Source organism: Marmota monax, unplaced genomic scaffold, assembly GCF_021218885.2.
Source record: "Marmota monax isolate L192 unplaced genomic scaffold, Marmota_monax_Labrador192_F-V1.1 WCK01_AAM20220418_F8-fsc00250, whole genome shotgun sequence".
Classification (NCBI taxonomy): Eukaryota; Metazoa; Chordata; class Mammalia; order Rodentia; family Sciuridae; genus Marmota; species Marmota monax.
Genome location: NW_026693876.1, coordinates 1908719 through 1930341, shown reverse-complemented (window position 1 = coordinate 1930341; position 21623 = coordinate 1908719). Strand labels below are relative to the sequence as shown.

Sequence of the window (21623 nt, the reverse complement as noted above, 5' to 3'; positions counted from 1 at the left end):
TTCATGAAAATCAACTAATAACTTAGAGAAATGATGAAAAACTTGCTACATAGAGAAATAAAGCTGAGACAAATAATGAGAAACAAATTTAAGCACTCCTATGGTCTTTCCCAATGCAAAGCTTTTGCTCTTCACCTACTCCCCAAAGTAGACCTGATATGTAACAGGTACAAATAAAAATTACCTATACCTGTACAGGTACAGTTAGCAATAAGCTATTTTATGCTGAACACCCAGGACAACTAAACCAAAAATTAGGCATCAAGTAGGAGAAATGAAAAAAATGCACATTCTATTTTTCATAGATATTATAATGGGGCTTACACATTCCATTAGTCTCTTAAACAAATGAAGTTCAAAACTCTGACCCAGTTAAGAAGATCTAAACAACCACATTTTTCTCAACCATTGACACATTTTAAAACTGAAGAGACTCAACTACTATGTAGAACTATAAAGCTCTAATAGAAAATTTTTTAAAAGAGGAAAAAATAAACAGTAATACCCAGCGTCACCCAGAATAATTAAATCAGAATAACTTAAGCAGGGATTCCCCCACCCCCACAGGTGATCTTTGTAGGTTGCTATTAGAACTGAGAATCTTTGTTCTAAAAATAAAATATGCCTTGGTAAAAAAAAGAATATTGAAACTATCCAGAAGCAAAGTTTGGTTCTGAAAAATTTCTGCTACCTTGAAGATATTTTTGTCTTGTTTTGTTTTTTGAATACTAATAAGCACTTGGGACATCAACATCAGGCCTAAAGAAAATCCTTAAAAGAGATTACTTTTATACTATAAGATCTAAAAGAAAGACACTACTTGAAATCATAACATCTGGAACTCAATCTTTCCCCTTTGTGATTTCAAATAGTTCTACATCATATGAGCTTGAAGAGAGCCAAGAAGTTATTACTGCTAAAAATTACTGTTCAGAAAATAAACTTGTTTATGAACATAATGTAAAAATATTCTAGTTAACAATTTCAGTGTTATTGTGGCATATCATTATGAAACAAGAATATCAATGACATTTGCCAAAAGTATTTTCTTCTAATAGCTTCAACCCAACTTAAAAAGGCTAGGAGGGGGCTGGGGTTGTGGCACAGTGACAGCGATTTGCCTAGCATATGTGAGGCATCGGGTTCAATTCTCAACACCGCATATAAATAAATAAATAAAACAAAGTTTCATCAACACACACAAAAAAAAAAAGGCTAGGAGAACCTCCCTAAGATGTCATCACATAAAGTGACAGCCCTATAAATTATTTGGGTATTTCTATTATTCTGCATAAATTTACTTGACATTCACTTGACACCATTAACTCTACAGTGATTTATTTAGAAGCAAACATCTGCACATCTTAAATTCTGAAGGCTTTTATTTTATACTGTATTGATTATATTTATAATACTTGAGTGTGTATATTATATCCAAAAAGAATCAAACGTACCACAAGAGTGTCCAAAGAATCAATCAGTGTCAGGGAAAATCTGAGAAACAAGTATAATGAGACACAAAACATTAGCATTGTAAGTATTTTATTCACAAAGTATAAACAGACATACCCACATCCTATTACTGGTAGCTTCTATTAACTAGTACTTCCATATATCTATGTTGCAATACAACATAAAAAGCACTGAATGAATCTGAAAAGTCTTAACATTCTACACATCTTTGAAGATATACACAGACATTTATTAGTGATTTTAAAAACAAATGAAGATATAAAAGTAACAACACTTTATAATGTTAATATGCATATAGCTTTAACAAACTAATTTTTCTCCAATCTAAGAGGTAAATTGATCAATTTTTTTTTTAACAAAGACAATAGAAAGGAACAAAAGTATTTAATGTAATACTTAAAAGTGATTTTCAAAATTTAGCAAATTCCTGGAAGTTAGATTGCAAACTGCCTCTAAGGAGCCTATGACATGGGACTGCGAATGCTAGGCCAGGCCTTGCACTCTACTCACTTTCCCAAGGCATCATCCACATCGCCCCGACTTGGCTCCTGGCCTCTCACTCGACCTCTACAGGTTAAAGGCATGAGTTCATCAGCTGGGTAAGCATGTTCCTGCAAAAGAAAACTTACTAAGTCACTAAGGAAGATAAGAGAAAGTACAAAATCATTTAGCAAATGTGACTTTTTCATGGTTAAAAAAAAAAAAAAAAAAAGGAAGATGAGATTTAGTCAAGAGTTGTACAATCTTTAGAGTCTGGAAAATTATTATTAGTAATTTTATAATTACTAATGTAACACCTGCTTGAAAAAAAGTCAAACAATACAAAGAACATTCCTTTAAAAAGCTGATAACCAGGGCTGGGGGTGTAGCTCATTGGTAGAGCATTTGCTTAGCATGTGTGAGGTCCTAGGTTCAAACCCCAGTGTCCCAAACAAAACAAAACTAAACAAAAAACCTATCCAAATAAAAACTCCCCACACAATCTGATTTCCCTCCACTAATCTCATTCCCCAGAGGCTACTACTGTTAAGACTGGCATTTAGGGTTAGGGTTGTGGCTTAGAGGTGCCTAGCACGCTTGCCTAGCATGCTTGAGGGACTTGGGTTCAATTCTCAACACCACATAAAAATGAAGATATTGTGTCCACCTACAACTAAAAAATAAATGTTAAAAGACTAGCATTTATCTTCCAGATTTATCCATACACATTCAAATGTATGTACATATATAATAATTTTTATTTATATACAGGTGCTATGCCACATGCATATACTACTTTAAAATTTGTTCAATTGAATCACAGTAAGGTTCCCCCCCATGCTAGAATACTATGGATATACTTCATTCTAATAACTGCAAAGTAATAATTTAATATTAGCTAATATTCACTGAGCACTTACATTCTAAGCACTATTCTATACATTTTAATAATTTAATTATCATAACAACCCTCTGCAATAGACTCAACTCCATTTCACAGCTGAGAAAATTGGGGCCTAGAGAAATTAAAGAAGCCTAGGCCATGCAGGTAGTAAATGAAGGATCCAGAATTCAAAGCAAGGTAATCTGAATCCAGAACCTATGTATGGTTCCTGCTCCTCAGAGTATTCCACAGTACAGACATGCCAATTTATTTATATCTTCATTGATGAATATGTAGGTTGATTTCACATTTTCAGTATACAAACAATGCTGCAATGTGCACAAGGCCTTGGGTTCAATCTCTAGCACCATCAAAAACAAATAACAAAAAAACCAATGCTGTAATGTGCATCTGCCTCTTATACATATGCTAGAATTTCTGTGAATTACTTGAAAACAACCCGCTGAGTCAAGGGCATATTAATTTTTTAGTATTCCCTTTCTTGTTCTAATAGTCATAATTAATTTTTTATATTATCAAACCAATGGCATCAATTTACAATTTATTATATTCTAACATAGGAGATAATCAATGCTTTATATTTTGCCAATCTGGATTAAAAAACTGTAATCTCAAATTTCAGTTTTAATAAGGATAAGCATCTTTTTGTTTTTATTAGTCATTGCTACTACCTTTTTGAAATGTTTGTTTATACCTTTTTTTTCCATTTTTCTGGTTTATGGGGGGTGCAAAAGAGACTTATTATGTTTGTTATATATAGTAAATATTTTTCTCCTGTCTTTTGTCTTTTAATTTTTTTTTATGGTGTTTTCACATCAAGCTATAAATATACAGTCTCTTCCTTTTCAGGCATACTTTATAAGACTACCCTAGGCCTCTGAAAATAGTACTCTTACAATTGTATATTTTTTTTCTTACATTTAAATATCTACCTAGAATCTACTTTGTGTTTATAATGTGAAATAGGGAATTTAACAGCATTAGCACCCCCAACAGCCAATTTTATAAATGCACTTAAAAAAAAAATTCATTCCCACAATGATTTTTCTGCTGCAATAAATTATTAAAATGTACAGAAATTCACTGCCCACAAACACACATTTTTGTAGTCTCTATTCTGTTCTGTGGACATATTTGCCTATCCCAAAACCATTATCTTAATTATTCTATCTTTGCACCATACTTTCTCACATTGATTCTAGATAATTTTAAAATTTCCTTCATATGCTAAAGTTTTAATTAGAAGAACCTAATCTGGGAGAACTGATGTCTTTACTAACTGATTCTTCCTATCTAGGAATATATTACCATATTTATTCACAATTTTATGAATTCAGTTCTTACATATTTTTTATTAAGAGCATATTTGGTTCTGACTTTTTTTTTTTTTTTTTGGTACCAGGGATTGAACTCAGGGGCACTCAACAACTGAACCATATCCCCAGCCCAATTTTGTATTTTATTAGGAGACAGGGTCTCACTGAGTTGCTTAATGCCTTCCTTTTGCTGAGGATGGATTTGAACTCTTGATCCTCCTGTCTCAGCCTCCCGAGCTGCTGGGATTACAGGCATGAGCCACCGTGCCTAGCTTCTCACATATTTTTATTAGAGCACTATAATATATATATATATATAAAATATATAGTGCGTACATACATTTCTAATATTTTGGATTACTGAGATTTTTTTTTTAGAGAGAGAGAGAGAAAATATGAATAAATTTTAATATTTATTTTTTAGTTTTCGGAGGACACAACATCTTTGTTTGTATGTGGTGCTGAGGATCGAACCCGGGCCGCACGCATGCCAGGCGTGCGCACTACCGCTTGAGCCACATCCCCAGCCCTGAGATTTTTTTTTAAAAGAATGACATGACAGTTCATTTTCAGTTTAGATGCTGATAAAGTACATGCAAAAATCTTTTTTCCTACCTACTATAAACACAAGCTGAGCTTGAAAATAAAGAAATTTTTAAGTACCAAAAGTAAATAGTGGATTATAGAAAATAAAGCTGCATGACTACAACATAAGCACTAGGAATAAAGAGGCTTTAGTGGGAATCACAGTAATGCCCAAAGGGCACCAGAGTTGATGCTGCTGGCCCTGCACATGTGGCTATAGCCAGGACCAGGCTCTCTAAGTTGGCTAGCTGCTTCTATGAAACTGGACTGAAATATTTCCTACCTTCTAGTCACAGAATTAATAGAAAAGGAAAGAAACAAGAAACACCTGCTGAACTTTATATTTTCTTCACCAAGAGAGAGTCATAAAAGATTTTCCCTAAGATTAATACAATATCAGAAGCATTTAGAGGTTAGAAACATTGTGTTAACTTCATGTTTCAATTTTAGAAAACATTTATTAACTTCCTGCCAAGAAAATAATTGGATTACCATACTCTTACTTTTTCCCACTTAATATAGCACTTTTGTCAGCTATGTTATCATAGGCAGTCTTCTCTTGTGGTCTCACTTTGCATAATTTTCTACCACTACAACTTAAACATCCAAGAACATGGTTGTAACTGCATAAAATACAAATTTTGATGCTAGTTCTTTAGCCCACAAATCACTACATAAATAACAGATGTTTATCCTAATTGGCAATCAACTGTATTACTTCCTTCAATGTCAGTCAGTAACTGATCACTCTGTATATTCATATCCAAGTCCTTAAGTTCACACACAGACAGCAAGGATGTGGTGTGCTGACTTCTTGTCATTCAGTGATAATCATCCTATGTGACAGTTTACAAACTGGATAATAAAAGAGAATTAGTCAACAAAGATGAAAGCTCAGGAAAGAAAAAGAAAAAAGAAAAATGGAATGTTGGAAGTGAAATTCAAATTGAACATAAATGGGTTTAGAGAAAAAATGGCTGACCCTGGAAATGTTAACACTGCACCATTCAAGAAACATATGCAGCCAGAGAAACTTAGTGAAAGCCAAGTTATCAACATAACTTAAGAAAGTGGTTGGGAAAGGATGAAGACATCACAGAGAAGTGAGGCCTGCAAAAGCCTTCTTATTGAAGGAAGTCCAGGAACATTTCTTGACACTAAAAGAGCAAAGGATAAAATGTCAGAAGTGGATCCAAACTTAAAAGCAGTGTGAAAATTCATCAAGTATAGAAAAGATGCTTGCTCCTATCCTAAGTGATACAGTGAGAAGCCACAGGCAAGGAAGTGCTGTTCAAACTGCTTTTAATGAGTGTTTTACAAAGAAAAACAACTTACTTTTCAATATTTTTAAATATTTTTAATTGTGGTATACCAAATATCATTTTGCTATTTTTTCCATTTCTCTCTAAATTTATAAGCATCAGAAACAGACTTTTTAATGTTTTGACAAAGATTTTTCGAGGCTTATAACATTTGAATTCTAGTGTGGAACCTCAATTCCCAATATTGCTAGTGTTAGAGCCCTTCTACATGAGGGGAGTCAATTACACCATTTCTCTATGGACTCTCCATTCTTGAGGTTGTAGTTTTGACTTCTCCTAGTTGCCCAGTGTCCTCAGGTAGTTTATTCATATTAGCTTATTTTAAATATTGTTCTAGTTTTCCTGGGACAACAATCTGAATGGATGCTTGAGGCAGCTTTCCTTCAGAAATTGGAAGATACATCTCCACACCCTTCATATATTCACTGAGTACTGCTGTGGCAAAGTTTCCAAGAGCAGTCCAATCTTTTTGTACACTGTACGTAACTTGTTTTTATTACGCGAATGCCCATGAGTTTTCATTCTTAAATTTCAGCAAGAATGGTTCCAATTACATGTCTAACTTTCTCCTACTGCCTCTCACTCAACTGAATTATCTAGATTCTAAACTCATGGTACATTAAGCAAAAGAAAAATAGAGACCAGGAACATTACACATACAGTCAATAGAAAGGCAAAGACAAAAACCAAAATTAACCAACCAAACAAAACACTCAAAACTTTTAAAACTGGCTGAAGAATACGAAAAAGAAAAAGCATCGAAGCCTAAAACCTCTTCAAGTATTCATAAAAATTGAGTGCTCTATGATTCATTCCCTGAGGAAAGGATTTCAGGCAACAGATGTTTTGATATAATTAGAATCCATATACAGCTACCAAATTCTGAATTCAATACAGTACTCAGTAATTTTTTCAGCATAAATCCCTAATTACTTTTACATGTGTTTTTTCACATGTCAAATTCCTAATTACTTTTTCAGGTGTCAATTCCAATAGAACTGATTTCCCAGAATGGACATATTTCACTGCTTTATAGTTTAATATTTAACATAAAAGTAACAGAAGTCAGGAAAACCAAAATTTTAAAAGTTGCTGATGTATTTCAAAAGTCATTCTGTAAAAAGCTCATTGAAATGTTAATTTGGTTGTTAAAATTTCCTTTCTATTTTAAACCCCTGCTTAGAAAACTTCACACTATTTTTAAGGTTTTATAAAACAGACACAAACACCTCTGTCTGAAATAAAATACAAACTCCAAATAAAATATGAAAATCCAAACCCTGAACTCACCTAATAATAAAAATGTAACTAGCAAGCAAATCATAACAATCACATAAAGGAGTTTTGAGCCACGTATGAAAATATTTTATGTCCTTTTGTTTCAAGATTAAGGATAAAAGTAAAACCACACCCTTTTCTTTGAGTTAACCACAAAGCAAACTAGAGAGGGCTCCAGAAAGTAATGCATACGTGGCAAATAAACAGAGACTTCAAACATCCTGGCTGTCCCAAGTACAGTAGTATCTCCTCTTCACAGTGTGCTTCCAGACATGACTGAGAGCCACGAAAACATTTAATAACCACCACTCAGAAATAAAATACGAGTGATAAAAAAGTCCTATACAAATTAAGTAGAACATGTGCCTAGTTAAAGCAAAAGGGTAAAAGTAAATTATAAAGAAACAGTAGATTCTCCACATCAGACTTAAATTTAATAGGGCCTTGAGGTGACAAACTGATCTAAAACAATCAAAGCAACATCAAAAACTTACTTTTTAGTAAAATAAATTCTAAAATTAGGTAAGAGAAAAGGTTTTATTCTACTAAAACCAATAATTTAAAAAATCATTAATTATAAAAATTGTTGGAAATACCAGTTATGCTTATTTTCAATAGTTACATACACTTTTTAATGTTTTATTCCAGATCCTCATTGTTAAATATCCTTCCTCCCTAAGGCAGCTAAGATACTCCTTCTTAAAATAAAAACACAACAAAAATAAATAAAAACTAACAAACATACTAGCTACTGCACCTAGCTACTGCACCTGCACAATCTACCAATTGTCTTTTCAATTCCACTCCTTTTCTATTTATCACTTATATTCATTTATCAATTTTTTCAGGTGTTTAGAAATTCACTTATCTAAATTATTTGACTAACTTCCTACACTGAATATTTGTTGTCCTTTAAGGAATCCTATTTCATGAAATGTTTCTCTACTGAGAAGAAAAAAAACTGGAGTTGTCTCATATGATTTTAAATTAATCACTACAGATGTAATTATATTTCAAGTTTGTATTCAAATTTAGATGAAAACAAAAGTCTCCAAATTCTTTAATATATCTTAAAGTCAATTTGGTTTTGGTCAATAAAATAAATCAAACTGATATAATATTGTTATATGAAAAAAATAATAAATAATGAAATAAAGTCTTGCTACTAGCAGATTTTTTGAATAAAAAGATTATAACAAGGGCTGGAGCTGTAGCTCAGTGGTAGAACACATGCCTCATACGTATGAGGCACTGGGTTTATCCTCAGCACTACATAAAAATAAATAAAATAAAGATATTATGTCCATCTACAACTAGAACCCGTGCAAAGAGGGTTTTTTAAAAAAAAATTATAACAATAGATGCAGAAAAAGCATCTGGCAAAATTTATGATCAAATTTCTCATTCCAGGAATAGAGGGGAATTTAAGTTGATAAAGCGCATCAACAACAACAACAAAAAAAAAACCAACCCAACATCTAAACCTGTACTCAATAGTGAAAGACTTTTACCCTAAAATTATGAATTAGGCAAGGATCTCACCATTTCTCTTCAATATGCTACTGGAGGTCCAAGCCACTGCCGTAGCAGATGGCATGACTGACCATATGGAAGATCCTAAGGAATTTACCAAAGGGCTACTAGAAACAACAAGCTCAGTCTGTCAGAAGACAAAAGTTACTGCATTTCTGTGTAATATTAATGGGAATATGGGAATTGAAATTAGAAAACTATCATTTACAATAGCATCAAAATACAAAATATTTTGGATAAATTTAGCAAAAGCTACACAAAGACCTGCACATTTAAAACTACAAAATGTGGCCTGAACATTAAATAAGGCCTAAATAATGAGACAGAAACATTATATTAATGGATTAAAAGACAATGTTGTTAAGAAATCAATCTCTCTAAATTGATTCTCAGATTTAAACTGTACATGAAAGCTCAAAGGACTTTTTAAAATAGAAATTGACAATGCGATTCTAAAATTTACGTGAAAATGTAAAGGATCTAAAATAGCCAAAACCATATTGAAAATAAACAACAAAACTGACAGATCAACACTGCTTGAGTTTAGAACTCAAAATGAAGCTATAATAATCAAGACAATGAGATATTGTATAAGGATATTTAGATCACTACAACAAGATACAGAGTCTACAAAGAGACCCACATGTGCATACAAATGGTCTATGGATTGTTTACCCCCTCCCCCCCACACACACACGTATCAAGGTAATTTAGTGGGGAAAGAATATTAATTTTAACAAATGGTGATAGAATAATTGGATAGCCTCATAGGAAAAAAAAATGTAAATCCACCTTTACCTCATACCATATACAAAAAATTAACTCAAAATGGATATAAATCTAGATGAACAAGTTAAAATTATAAAACATCTATAAGAAGAAAAGAAAAACTTTGTGATCTTGGGCTAGACAAATTTTTTTAGGTAAGATATTAAAGGCATGAATTATAAAAGAGAAATTGATAAATTGGACTTGATAGATAATCTTTACAACTTAGTAATAACAGAACAAATGACCTGATTTTGAAATGGAAAAAAAGATGTGAACAGACGCTTTATCAAAAAAGATACAGAGGCTGGGATTGTAGCTCAGTGGTAGAGAGCTTGCTTAGTATGCTTAAGGCGCTGGGTTCAATCCTCAGCATCACATAAAAATAAATAAATAAAATAAAGGTATTGTGTCCATCTACAACTAGGAAAAATATTTTAGAAAAGATATATGAATAGCAAATAGGCACATGGGAAGATTTTCAACATATTATACATCAGGAAAAATCAAATTAAAGTCATACATTATACATCCACTAGAATGGTAAAATTAAAAAGACTAAAAATACCAAGTTTTTTAGAGGACATTTAGTAACTGAAACTCATACACTGCCAGTTGCAAACACAAAATATTGCAGCTACTTTAGAAAAGTTTGGAAGTTTCTTATAAAGTTAAATTTACATATGACCTAGTAGTTCTACTCCTAGGTGGAAAATATATGAAAACATATGTCCACACAAAAACTTGCACTCTCGAGTTCATAACAGTTTTATAATAATATCAGAAACAAGTTAAATACTCATCAACAAATAGTGTTCTATCAAAATCAACTGAACATTACTGAGCAACAAATACACTATGATGTCTCACCAATATCAGTAAATCTCAAAAGCATCATGCTAAATGAAGAAACCTGTATCAAAAGACTATATACTGTATGACAACGTGAAATCCTAGAAAATGGAAAACTACTGTGACAAAAAAAAATGAAGCAACATTTGGAAGGGTCAGAAGTGAGGGAAAGGAATTTACTGCAGAGGAGCACAAAGAAAATTTGGGGGGATGATAGAAATGTTTTATATCATGATTATGGTGGTAATTAAATAATTACATACAAATGTCAAACTAAGAATTGTGCACTTAAAATTGGAACTTTACTGCTCATAAATCATACCTAAATTATATTAATTAAACAGATCTAGTTCTCCTGAATTAAAACTCTATTTGGGGTACCAGAGTATAATTAAAAAACATTATGAGTTAATATGACAGCATTCTTGTATAGGTTTGGTGAGGTTTTAGGATGCTCCAAAAGTAGAGGTCAAGGAACAATGACTAATACATGATAATCCCACAATGGTTTATACAAAGAGATAAATATAAATTTATATCCTCTAAAATACTTTGTTTACAGATTTTTTTTTATTTGCACTGTGGATTGAATCCAGGTACATTTAATCACTGAGCAATGTCACCAGCCCTTTTTATTTTTAATTTTGAGACAGGGTCTTGCTAAGTTGCTTAGGGCCTCACTAAATTGATGAAGCTGGTCTCAAACTTGCTATCTTCTTGCCTCAGCCTCCTGAGTTACTGAGATTATAGGTGTGTACCACCATGCCTGGCCAGATTATTCTTTTTAATGAACAAACTATTAAAAAGAAACATCAGGTATAGTCTCAGATGGAGAAGATGAAAAAAATTCCAGGTGAATGTACAACAATGTGAATGAACTTAATGCCACAGAACTGGCATTAAGTTAACTTATGAACTTAATGCCACAGAACTGGCATTAAGTTAACTGTATAGTTAAAAACAGTTTCTCTGGTTCAACAATAAACATTAATCAACTATTTCTTTTACGAAATCAAACTTAAAAGTGGTTATAGCATTAGCTATGATTTTACTAGTTAATGGACACTGTGCTTACCAATTCATTCCAAGTCTACTTGTAATACTTAGTGCTCTACCAAGTGCAGTTATTGCTTAAGAGAGTTTCTATAGTAGTCAGGAAAAACACTGGGAAATAAATACCATGTTAGAGTTAAGATCCAAAAAGGTTCTACATTTGTGTGTTCCAAATACATGTCATTTTGTCATCTACATTAATCTGTGAACTGAACTTAGCATAAAGATTCAAAAATATGCTACTAGGAGCCCTAAAGTGACTATAGTCTGGGGTTAAGTAAGGTTACACAAAATTTGCCAAAATAAATGTTAAATTTCATGTTATTTTGGGAAAAGAGAAAGCCATCTGTGCAACTCACTGTGGATAAACTGAATTCTGATTAGGGTTAGAGATGTGTCAATCATTACAATATTAATGATTATGCCAATAATTGATGAGATCAGAAAATTCCTGAATGTAACTCCAGGGATAGCAGAGATATAATAATCTACCAAGAGCTGGCAGGACATTTTTATTAAGAAATAAACTGAAGAAAACCTTTTATTTCATGACCAGAAATAAAAAGTAAACTCAAAGGGTACATGCCCAGAACAGGAAAGAATATATGTGTTTTAAGGAACTTCTCTGTACAATCTGAAGAAAAAGCTCAGAATTAAAGCTTAAATGAATTTTAGAGGGCAATATCAATCTCAGGCAGAGGATACATAATAATAATAGTAGTAGTTATTATTAGCAGTTGTTAGTAGAATAGGTAGTAAATTCTTACATAGAGCTATTATCAGTAGCAGTTGTGAGGAATAGTAGTCAATTCTTGCATAGCACTTCCTATCACTGTAAGGCTTGCAAACCATTGTCTCTATTTCACAGAGATGAGGAAACAGGCTCTGGGAGATTAGGTAACTTTCCCATTGTAACCCAGCTGGTAGGTGGCAGAGCCATCTCAGGGTATCCTGTTCCAAGTCCAGAGCTTTTGCTCTTAATTACATTATGTTGCCTGTCTTTGGAAAATACCATTGTTTTCCTGGGAACTAAGAAGGCTAAAGGAACTGTTAACTACAGACTAGGCCAGAGAATATAAGAAAAACTATGAAATGAGGAAAAGCTATCAACATTTATTAAAAGCCCACCATGCACCAGATATTTTACACTTTAGCAGAGTAAGCAACTGACAATTACAAAGTAAGGAGATTTAAGAACCCCAAATTCACCATAAACATGAGTGTGTGTATGTGTGTGTGTGTGGGGGGGGTAATGAGAATGGAACCCAAGAAAGAGGGAGAGAGGGAGAGAGGGAGGGGGGATGGAGGAAGAGAGGAAGAGAGGGGGAGAGGGGGAGAGAGTATGTGTGTGTGTTAATTACTGGGGATAGAACCCAGGGCTTCAAGTATGCCAGGCAAATGCTCCATCACTAAGCCACATCCCCAACCTCATAAATTTGTATTTTTATTTATTGATTTGGTACTGGATATTTAACCCAGGGGTGCTATACCACTGAGCCACATCACATCCCCAGTCCTTTATATTTTTTTTATTTTGAGACAGGGTCTCACTAAGTTGCATAGGGCTTCCTTGATAAGTTGCTGACGCTAGCCTCAAACTTGCAATCTTCCTGCCTCTTCGTCCTGAGCCACCAGGGTTACAGGTGTACACCACCTCGCCTGGCCATAAACTCATATTTTGAAGAAAGTTATTATTTCTTTGCAAAAGGCAAATATGGAGTGTAATACTCAAATACAAAAAATAAACATTACTTGATTTTATCTTTACCAATAATTCACTTTTAAAAAAATTAATAAGCACTTATATTCCACATTCAATGCATAGAAAATAAAAAATTAAAAATAAAGAAAAAGAGTCTCTGTTCTTAAAAAATCTTATTGTTTACAATAGTACTTTGTAATCACCTCCATTTGACATCACTAAGACATGGCTCCAAGGGGTTAAATGATAGGTTTAGGGTCTAAACTAGTGAAGAGCAGACTCAGAAGTTGAACTCAAAACCATCTAACCCTAAAACTAATACATTTTTGCGTGGTAACAAGCTAACAGTGTTTCTGAATGTAGAAACTAGAAAAACTTTTCAAGTAACTTCAAATAACAATTAAAAGGTACCTGGATTCTCTTTAATATTTTAGAACTGTGTCATATCAGTTGAGAACTTGAAAAGGGGAAGGATAAACTCTAGACTAAATCTTGGGTTACATACCTCATACAGATTGAGCCTAACATGAGGACAATGCAAGAGTCATGCAGATTGTAAAATATTTGAACATTTAAAAATGAATTGCAATGAGTATGGCCCACTGGAAATATGGAAGAGGCTGCTTTCAGAAATTCCCAGTCTTTGGAGTTGAAATCTCTCTAGCTTAAATCTCATAAGTAGTTGTAGCAAAAAGTTAACCTGGTTAGATTACAAAAGGAACTCGGCCAAAAAGTTAGCTGAAGGCTGCCCTCAGTACCTGCTTTGTCACAAACTCATTATTTAAGTATACTCTATGGTGAGAAAAAAAATGTATTGGTATAACTTTCTGTTGTTTAAGAGACACAAGATATTAAAGGTATCAAGCTTTATAAAGAGAAGCTCCTATTCCTAGTAAGAAGTAGTAAATTTATCTAGTTAAATACTTTTTTCGACTTTCTAACCAAAAGTCTACATTTATGAGATGACTACGATTTGGGGAGTAGAGCATGAATCTACCTGCCCCTCTCAAAATCATTAGCCTAGACTTGTTAAACTATGCTTTATCCAAACTGAATTAAGCAGGTATAAATAATTTTCAAAAAAATATTAAGGGAATGGCTGAAGTCTAAAAATAAACTTAAAACTCTTGTTTTCAATGTAGATCCAAAAACTTAATTACTATCATATTCTAAAATATTAAGAAGTCAAAATGTCCTCTTACTAAATGAGCAATATAAGAGAGAACAAGGATTATCAAATGTAAAACATGTTTTAAAAAGACAAAAACAAAGTACATATACTCAGATGTTCATCAACGATAATGATGTTATCGTATGAAGATATTTGGTTGATATATAACGAAAATGGATTCAAAGAACTATACCTCTTGAAAAATATTGAAAACAAAATTCTACTTAGCTCCCTGCCAAACTTTTGCCAACTACATTTTAAAGACTATAATCATAAAAGAAAATCTGCTAACATTTTTATTTCATTTTTGGTACCAGGGATTGAATCCATACAGGGGCCCTCAAACAATGAGCCACATCCCCAGTCTGCTTTTTTACTTTTGGAGACAGGGTCTCACTAAATTGCTTAGGCCCATGCTGTGTTGGCTTTGACCTCTCGATCTTCCTGCCTCAGCCTCCCAAGCCGCTAGGACTATAGGCATGTACCACCACGCCTAGGACATATTTTTTAAATGTGAAAACAAGGTTATAAAAAGTAATTCTTGGGCTAGGGATGTAGCTCAGTGGTAAAGCTGCTTCCCTAGGATGCCAGAGGCCCTGGGTTTGATCCCTAGCTCTGCAAAAAAAGAAAAAAGAAAAGTAATTCTCAAGATAATTTGATTGAACACTTAAAATTATACAAATTTATATGCAAAACTTTCTTTCAAACTCTAAAATCTGCCCTACAGATTGTGTAATAGATGTCAAGAATTTTCACCTTGTAAAACTGAAACCATATTTCATTTTAAAGGAGTTTTAAAACAGTATAGATTAGTATAGCAGAAAGCAAAATGTATTCAATTCAGAGTTCACAAGGATATAATTTGAATGGAAGCTAGGTGATACAATTTGTCTCTTTTAATGGTTTTCTTCAAAGATTATATAAAGTAATAAAAGTTTTTTAAATTAAGAATTTCCTTTAAAGTCACGGCTAACTTCTTTTTCATGTTTTCATCCCTAATATCTAGTTATATAAAACACTCAATGAGCATTGTTGAAAATGCCCAAGGAAGCTTTATTTAATTTTTTTAGTACCAGGGATTGAACCCAAAGGTGCTTAACCACTGAGCCACATCCTGAGTACCTCCCCCCCCCCCCCGTTTTAATATATATTTATTTAGAGATAGGGTCTCACTGAGTTGCTTAGGGCCTTGCTAAGTTGCTGAGGTTGGCTTTGAACTCTCGATCCGCCTGCCTCAGGCTCCCAAGGCACTGAGATCACAGGCTTGCTCCACAGAGCCCAGCTCCAAGGAAACTTTAAATACAAAGTTTAATGAGCGATTTTCAATTTATTCTTACCTATTTGATATATCTATCCATTCACTTAGAACTACCACACTCTGTTGCTTATGCTTGCCCAGATGTTTTTAAAATCTTTTAAAATTTTTTTCCATATTTTGTTAATTGGTGCTTTATAATTGTACATAAAGGTGGAACTCACTATTACATATTTGCTCACATGCACACAATAAAAGCTTTCTTTAAAAAATGTGCTAGTAATGTGGGTTTCAAAATTCCCAGTTATGGTGCTTTATAATAATCAGCTTATATAAATGAAAAAATTAGCTTTCTACTTACCATATAGTTACCATAAGCATGATCAAACATTTCCAGTACTTGATTCCTAATTTCAAAAAACACAGAAATGGAGAAAAGTTAAATACATTATATTTATCATGTTACAAAAAGTTAATTCTCCCTAAGTATACAAACAAAAAGCAAAAGAAATATTTAGTTAGACGGGGACATAGAGAGTCAGGAAATATACCAGTTAGTAAATAAATTTTCATAAACTCACTGCAAAGAGCTGGGTCAAACTTTACTCCTGGTAATTGACAAAAAGTTCATCTTATAATTTTTCCTTAAAAAAAAAAAAAAAAAAAAAAAAAAACCTGCAAATGATGTGTGCCATGAACAGAGGGAAGGAATCTTGATGAAAGAGGGAAGGAAATCTGATGATGAAAACCAATTACTATACCTCTTAACATAATTATTTAATATGTGTCTTGAAGGGGGAATACTGCTGGAGAGCTCCAAAAGAAATAATTATTGGTACCATTCATCATTCATCCTATGTGTCCTACCAAAAGCGAGGGATGGGTGTGTGTGAATAGTGATATGAAATAATATTTAATTAAGCCAATGTCTTTCCAGATAAAATGAATAAAAGCAGTAATGTCTAGTTTAAGAATATATTTATGGTTTGTCACATTTCCAAAAGATATTTTATGATGTACTCTGTTCCCTTTAAACAAACAAACAAAAAACCCTATAAAAATAGTATTCACCTGTAAAGTGAGAAACCTAAGGCTCAAAAACATTAATATGCTGTAGCTAACATCACTCAAGACCTTCAAGGTGGCTATTTAAAAAGGATTTCAGATCCCCACACTAGATTTACTAAACCAAAACCTATGAACCAGACGTAGTGGCACACGCCTGTAATCCCAGCAACTTGGGAGGCTGAGGCAGGAGGACTGCAAATTCAAAGCCATTCTGGGCAACTAAGTCAGATTCTGTCCCAAAAAACAAAAAGCACTGGGGATGTAGCTCAGTGGTAAGGCACATTCCCAGTAGTGCAAAATAATAACAACAACAACAATAACAGAAAACAAAAACAAAAGAACCACTTATAAGGTTGGGGAAAAGGAATCAGTGTCTCAACATTCAGGGGCTTGAATGCTATTAGAAAAACCACAAGAGTATATGTTGTGGCCAGGACAAGGTCAGAGCTCTCAAAAATTAACAAAGGACAATAGCTAAACAATCTATTATTAACTCTTCCCCAAATTCCAATTACTAGTAGCAAGAACTGAAAAAGTATAAAGAAATAGATAGTATTTTTATTTTGCCTCCTATTATAATACAACTGTTATTTTTGTCATTGCAATTGTGGATGATGAAATACTGATAATAAACAACCTAGGAGACAGAAAAGACCTAATTTCTGGACCCTGTCTATAAAGACCAGCAAAATCAGGTACACTCAAACTTGTGATATGAATAAGCCCTGAAAACATTTTTTTAAATGAATAATAATAATTTTAAAACACCCAATCAGTAAACCCAGGTGCAGGCCTATAATCCCTGACTACCAAGGAGGTTGAGACGGGAGGGAGGATTCAAAGTTCAAGAACAGTTGGTCAACTTAGCAAGATCCTGTCTGAGGATGTAGCTGAGTGGTAAAGTGCTTGCCTAACACACACAAGGTCCTGGATCCCCAGTAACAGAAGGAAAACAACACCTCATCATTAGAAATATTGTATTCACTTGGTTAAAACATTCATTCTTTATGAATTTGTATAGGTTTAATAGAATATGGGGGCTGGGTTGTGGCTCAGTGGTAGAGCACTTGCCTAGCACTGGGTTTGATCCTTAGCACCACATAAAAAATAAACAATAAAGGTATTGTGTCCGTCTATAACTAAAATATTTTTTTTAAATGATTAAAACCAAGAAGTAGAAATTGCTATAACTAGAAATGGTAGTGCCTAGGAAGGAGTGTTCCAAATGACAAGCTTTAACTTGCTAACCCAACTTTGCTAGCACTGAATTTTCAAAATTATGAGTAAATTATGATTGCTTACAAGTAAGACACACTATTTTTCCAATCCTTTCATTTACGCATCTCTTGTGATCAGCAAATTTCACAACACGTACTTCAAAGTGGACATATTTAATATCTAGCTGCTCTCTGACTTACAAGTCCTAAGAAAGACATATTTAAACACAAAATAATATTTAAATACAAAATAATTGCTATATTAAACAGAAAAATTGTTTCTATAAGATTTTACATCTGTTCAACAGCTGAATAAAAATGTATTGAAAAGCATATCTCCAGTTTAAAAATCATGTCTTTTTCATTTTAGATAATTTTTAAAGTTACATTGCCTGCCAACACCTATGGTAATTGAATTGTTTTAGAGTCATTTTTAAACAAAAAAATAGCATTAGCAAAAGCTGCCCTAACATTTGGAAACAAAATTAAAGAACAATGTATCCCATGAAAGATAAGACTATGATCAGGTAAATAATCCACAAAGTACAAGCAACTGCTTACTATTCATAATAATCCCAGTTTTTTATTTTCTGTTTGGTTTGGGGTGCAGGGAAAAGGGTAGGGCTTTGTCTTTTTATTATAAATCTTATTTGGACTTTTTTAAAAAAATCACACAGATAAATCAGAGTTCACATTCTGAAAGTTTCCAAAGGGGAAAGTCATCATATATTTGTGGTTTGTAGCTCTAGTCTTATTCTACTCTTACTCTAGGACAATCTAAATTAAGAAGCCTAAATAACTGTAATTCACTTTTGCAATTGATCTCAAATTTTGAGCTGAAATCTCAAGCCCATTTGGTTGGATTTTTCCAGCTGAAAATTAATTCTAATAAAAAAAATGAGTTATCCAATGACCCTTTCAATTAATTTTTTTAAGGAGAAAGAACAATGTCAAATAAAATACCTATGGTCCTTAATCAACTTCATATGTCTAAGTTTTAAGAAAGTGCCAAATGGATGGGATCTGGGATCAGACAGACCTTGGTTTGAAAACTGGTTCCACCAATTACTAGCTTCACAACTCTTAACAAGTTAACCTTAAATCTCAGTTTCTTCACTTAACAAAATGAAAATCCCATTCAACTCATGAAATAATAGTATTACAGAGATAACACAAGTAAAGTACTAACAAAATGGGGTATTCATTAAAAGTTGTCAATGATACATTAAATTCACTGAGAAAATTTAAGACACTAATTAGTTTACTGGGTAATTTTGTTTTGATAGTTAATACTTTTATCTTTTTTCCATTGTGATCTTTATTGGTATTTTATTTAAAATAGATTCTTGCAATCATTTAAATAAAGAAGTACATAAATTAAAACCTGATGGTTCCACCTCCCTTTCATCCTAACGCTATGAAATAATTATCTTTTCATTTTTTCAAATCTTATTAGACAATATTTTTTTTTAAAAAATATGGTATAGTACTATATATAGATTATTCCACAACTTGCTTGTGCATGTGTGCATGTATGTGTGTGTGTGTGTGTGTTGGAATACATCCTGAACAGCCTTCTAAGGACGCACCTCCTTCTTCCTAATGCATGAATACTACTCCATAATACATGCAACATATTCAAGCATTTCCCTCCAAGGAACAGTTCTCTTATAATGTACATCTATTTCAGTGCTTTTGTTTCTCCAAGACGGAATCCCAGGGGTAGGACTGATGAATCAAACAGTATGCACAATTTTAATTTTAGGCGATACAGTCTGTAAGTCACATTTACACTCCCATTAAGTTTTTTCCCCAAGTCGTAATTAGACAGTACAGTATCCTTGTGTTTTGTATTTACTAATCTGTTAGGCAAAAGCAGCTGTCTTGTTTTAATCTGCATCTCTTACATTTATGTGGTTGAATAAATAACTTTTCATGTTTATTGACCACTTGCAGTCCCTCTTCTCTGACTTAACTGTTCATACTTTCGCCCATTTTCTATTGGTTCTCGGCTTTTTTCTTATGCTTATGTGGAATCTCGTGCCAATTAGCATTACTGAGCCTAAATTAAATGCTGAAAATCCAACTGATAGTTTTATGACACTTTCAAGCTGATAAAACAACCCTGGGTACAGTGAGTAGGTACACTTATTTAGGACATTTGATTAATACTATCAAACAGTCTACTATGAAAATCGCAGTCAGGAAAACACTGCAAGGAAATAGTAAAATCTGTAAAGCTCCAATGAACGTCCCTTTTCCCTAACAGGTGTAAGCCTTAACTAATGCGAGATCAGCAACATTTTCCAGCTGGGAGTTCATCTGGGCGAGAAATCTAACCACGCCTCTGTGGGCAGGCAACCGCAGGACTCTTGCACGCGGCTACACGGGCTGTAGCCCCCTCACGGGTCACTGACATGGCAGCTGTGTTGACACACCACGGCTGGACTCAAGGAGCCCGCACATGTCACCGACAGCCCGGGCGACACCTCGACAGCCTCTCGAGGTCACGTCGCGGGCAGCGGTTCCCATCTTCCCGGACCCCTGTCCACCCCTCCGAGGTCCTCGCGCGGCAGCAGCTGTTCCACTCGCGACAGGGAGGCCACTGCGCGCCCGGGTGTCAATGACAGGCACCTCGCCTGTGGTCAGCCTCACCAGGAAACCCACCCCAGGCTGCCAAGCACCCTTACCCAAGCTTCTGTTTCTCCTCCCTACTCATGGGCGCGGCCACCGCCGTCCCCACGGACGTGGCCGACACCAGGCAGAGCGCGGCCGTCGCCGCCACCAGGCTCCATGGCGCTCGCTGGGGGACCGGAGACCCAGAGCCCCGGCCGCCGCCGGCTTCGCTCATGGCCCCGCGGTTCCGCGCACGCGCAGCTGCTATGCCCGGTTCGTGGGACACATCGCCAGACGCCGGTGGCGAGGGGGCTGCAAGCCGTGCCGCGGGCGGGACGTGGAGTGAGGCGGGCAGCCGCCGGCGCCAAACTGTTTGCTGAAGCCACCGAGCCGGTCCCCAGCGCCAGCGCTGCCACCGCCCTCCGCCCTCAGCAGCAGGGAGCTCCTCCCCCAGCTTTCCGGTGTCGTAGTCTAGGAAACCGCCTCCCCCAACGCTACTTCCGGGTAGGGCCGCGGCGTTGAGCCTCAGGACCAATGGAGACCGCCTTGGAGAGGGCCAGCGCCGGCGCCGGGCGAGCGCATTGGCCCTGAGAAGTGAGACGTGGACGAAAGGCGGGACGGGGGAGGGATCCGCCGCTGCGACCCTCCTCCGACCCTCCTCCAACCCTCCAAGTCGCCACCTGGGGACTTCCAGTCCCAGCGTGCGCTGTGGAGCCCCGCACCCCCATATCCCTGCTCGGGCCTCCTCGGTAAATTGCGTCCCTGGCTGGCGCGCTGCACCCTGGGATGTGTAGTCTTTGCGGGGCGCAAACGGCTCCGTATGCCCCGCTCTCCCCAGCGCCCCGCGGCATCCTCCTTCGGTGGGCTGCAGGGTCCCGTCAGCTGTTGATCCCTCTTCCTACGCGGGATGTTTCCCTGAGGGCGGACAAGATGAGGCGCACCATACCTAGGTCGGTGCTTAGGAAGTAGTGTTGGAACCGTCCTCTGCCTTCAGGGAGATTACAAAACACGAAAACAGCAAATGAGTTAA

The 21623-nt window shown here is 35.2% G+C and overlaps 1 protein-coding gene across 2 annotated transcripts in view; it reads right to left on the bottom strand.

The window, feature by feature from the left end:
* Positions 1–21029, bottom strand: part of Edem3 (ER degradation enhancing alpha-mannosidase like protein 3) — a 79383-nt gene extending 58354 nt beyond the window's left edge. For both annotated transcript variants that reach the window (XM_046462698.2, XM_046462699.2), the window contains exons 1-4: positions 20668–21029; positions 16054–16099; positions 1984–2084; positions 1455–1494 (exon numbers count right to left, since the gene is read on the bottom strand). In XM_046462698.2, the coding sequence (XP_046318654.1) occupies positions 1455–1494; positions 1984–2084; positions 16054–16099; positions 20668–20828 (348 nt within the window). In that variant the 5' untranslated portion in view covers positions 20829–21029. The remainder of the gene's footprint in view (positions 1–1454; positions 1495–1983; positions 2085–16053; positions 16100–20667) is intronic.
* Between the last annotated feature and the right edge of the window lie 594 nt (positions 21030–21623).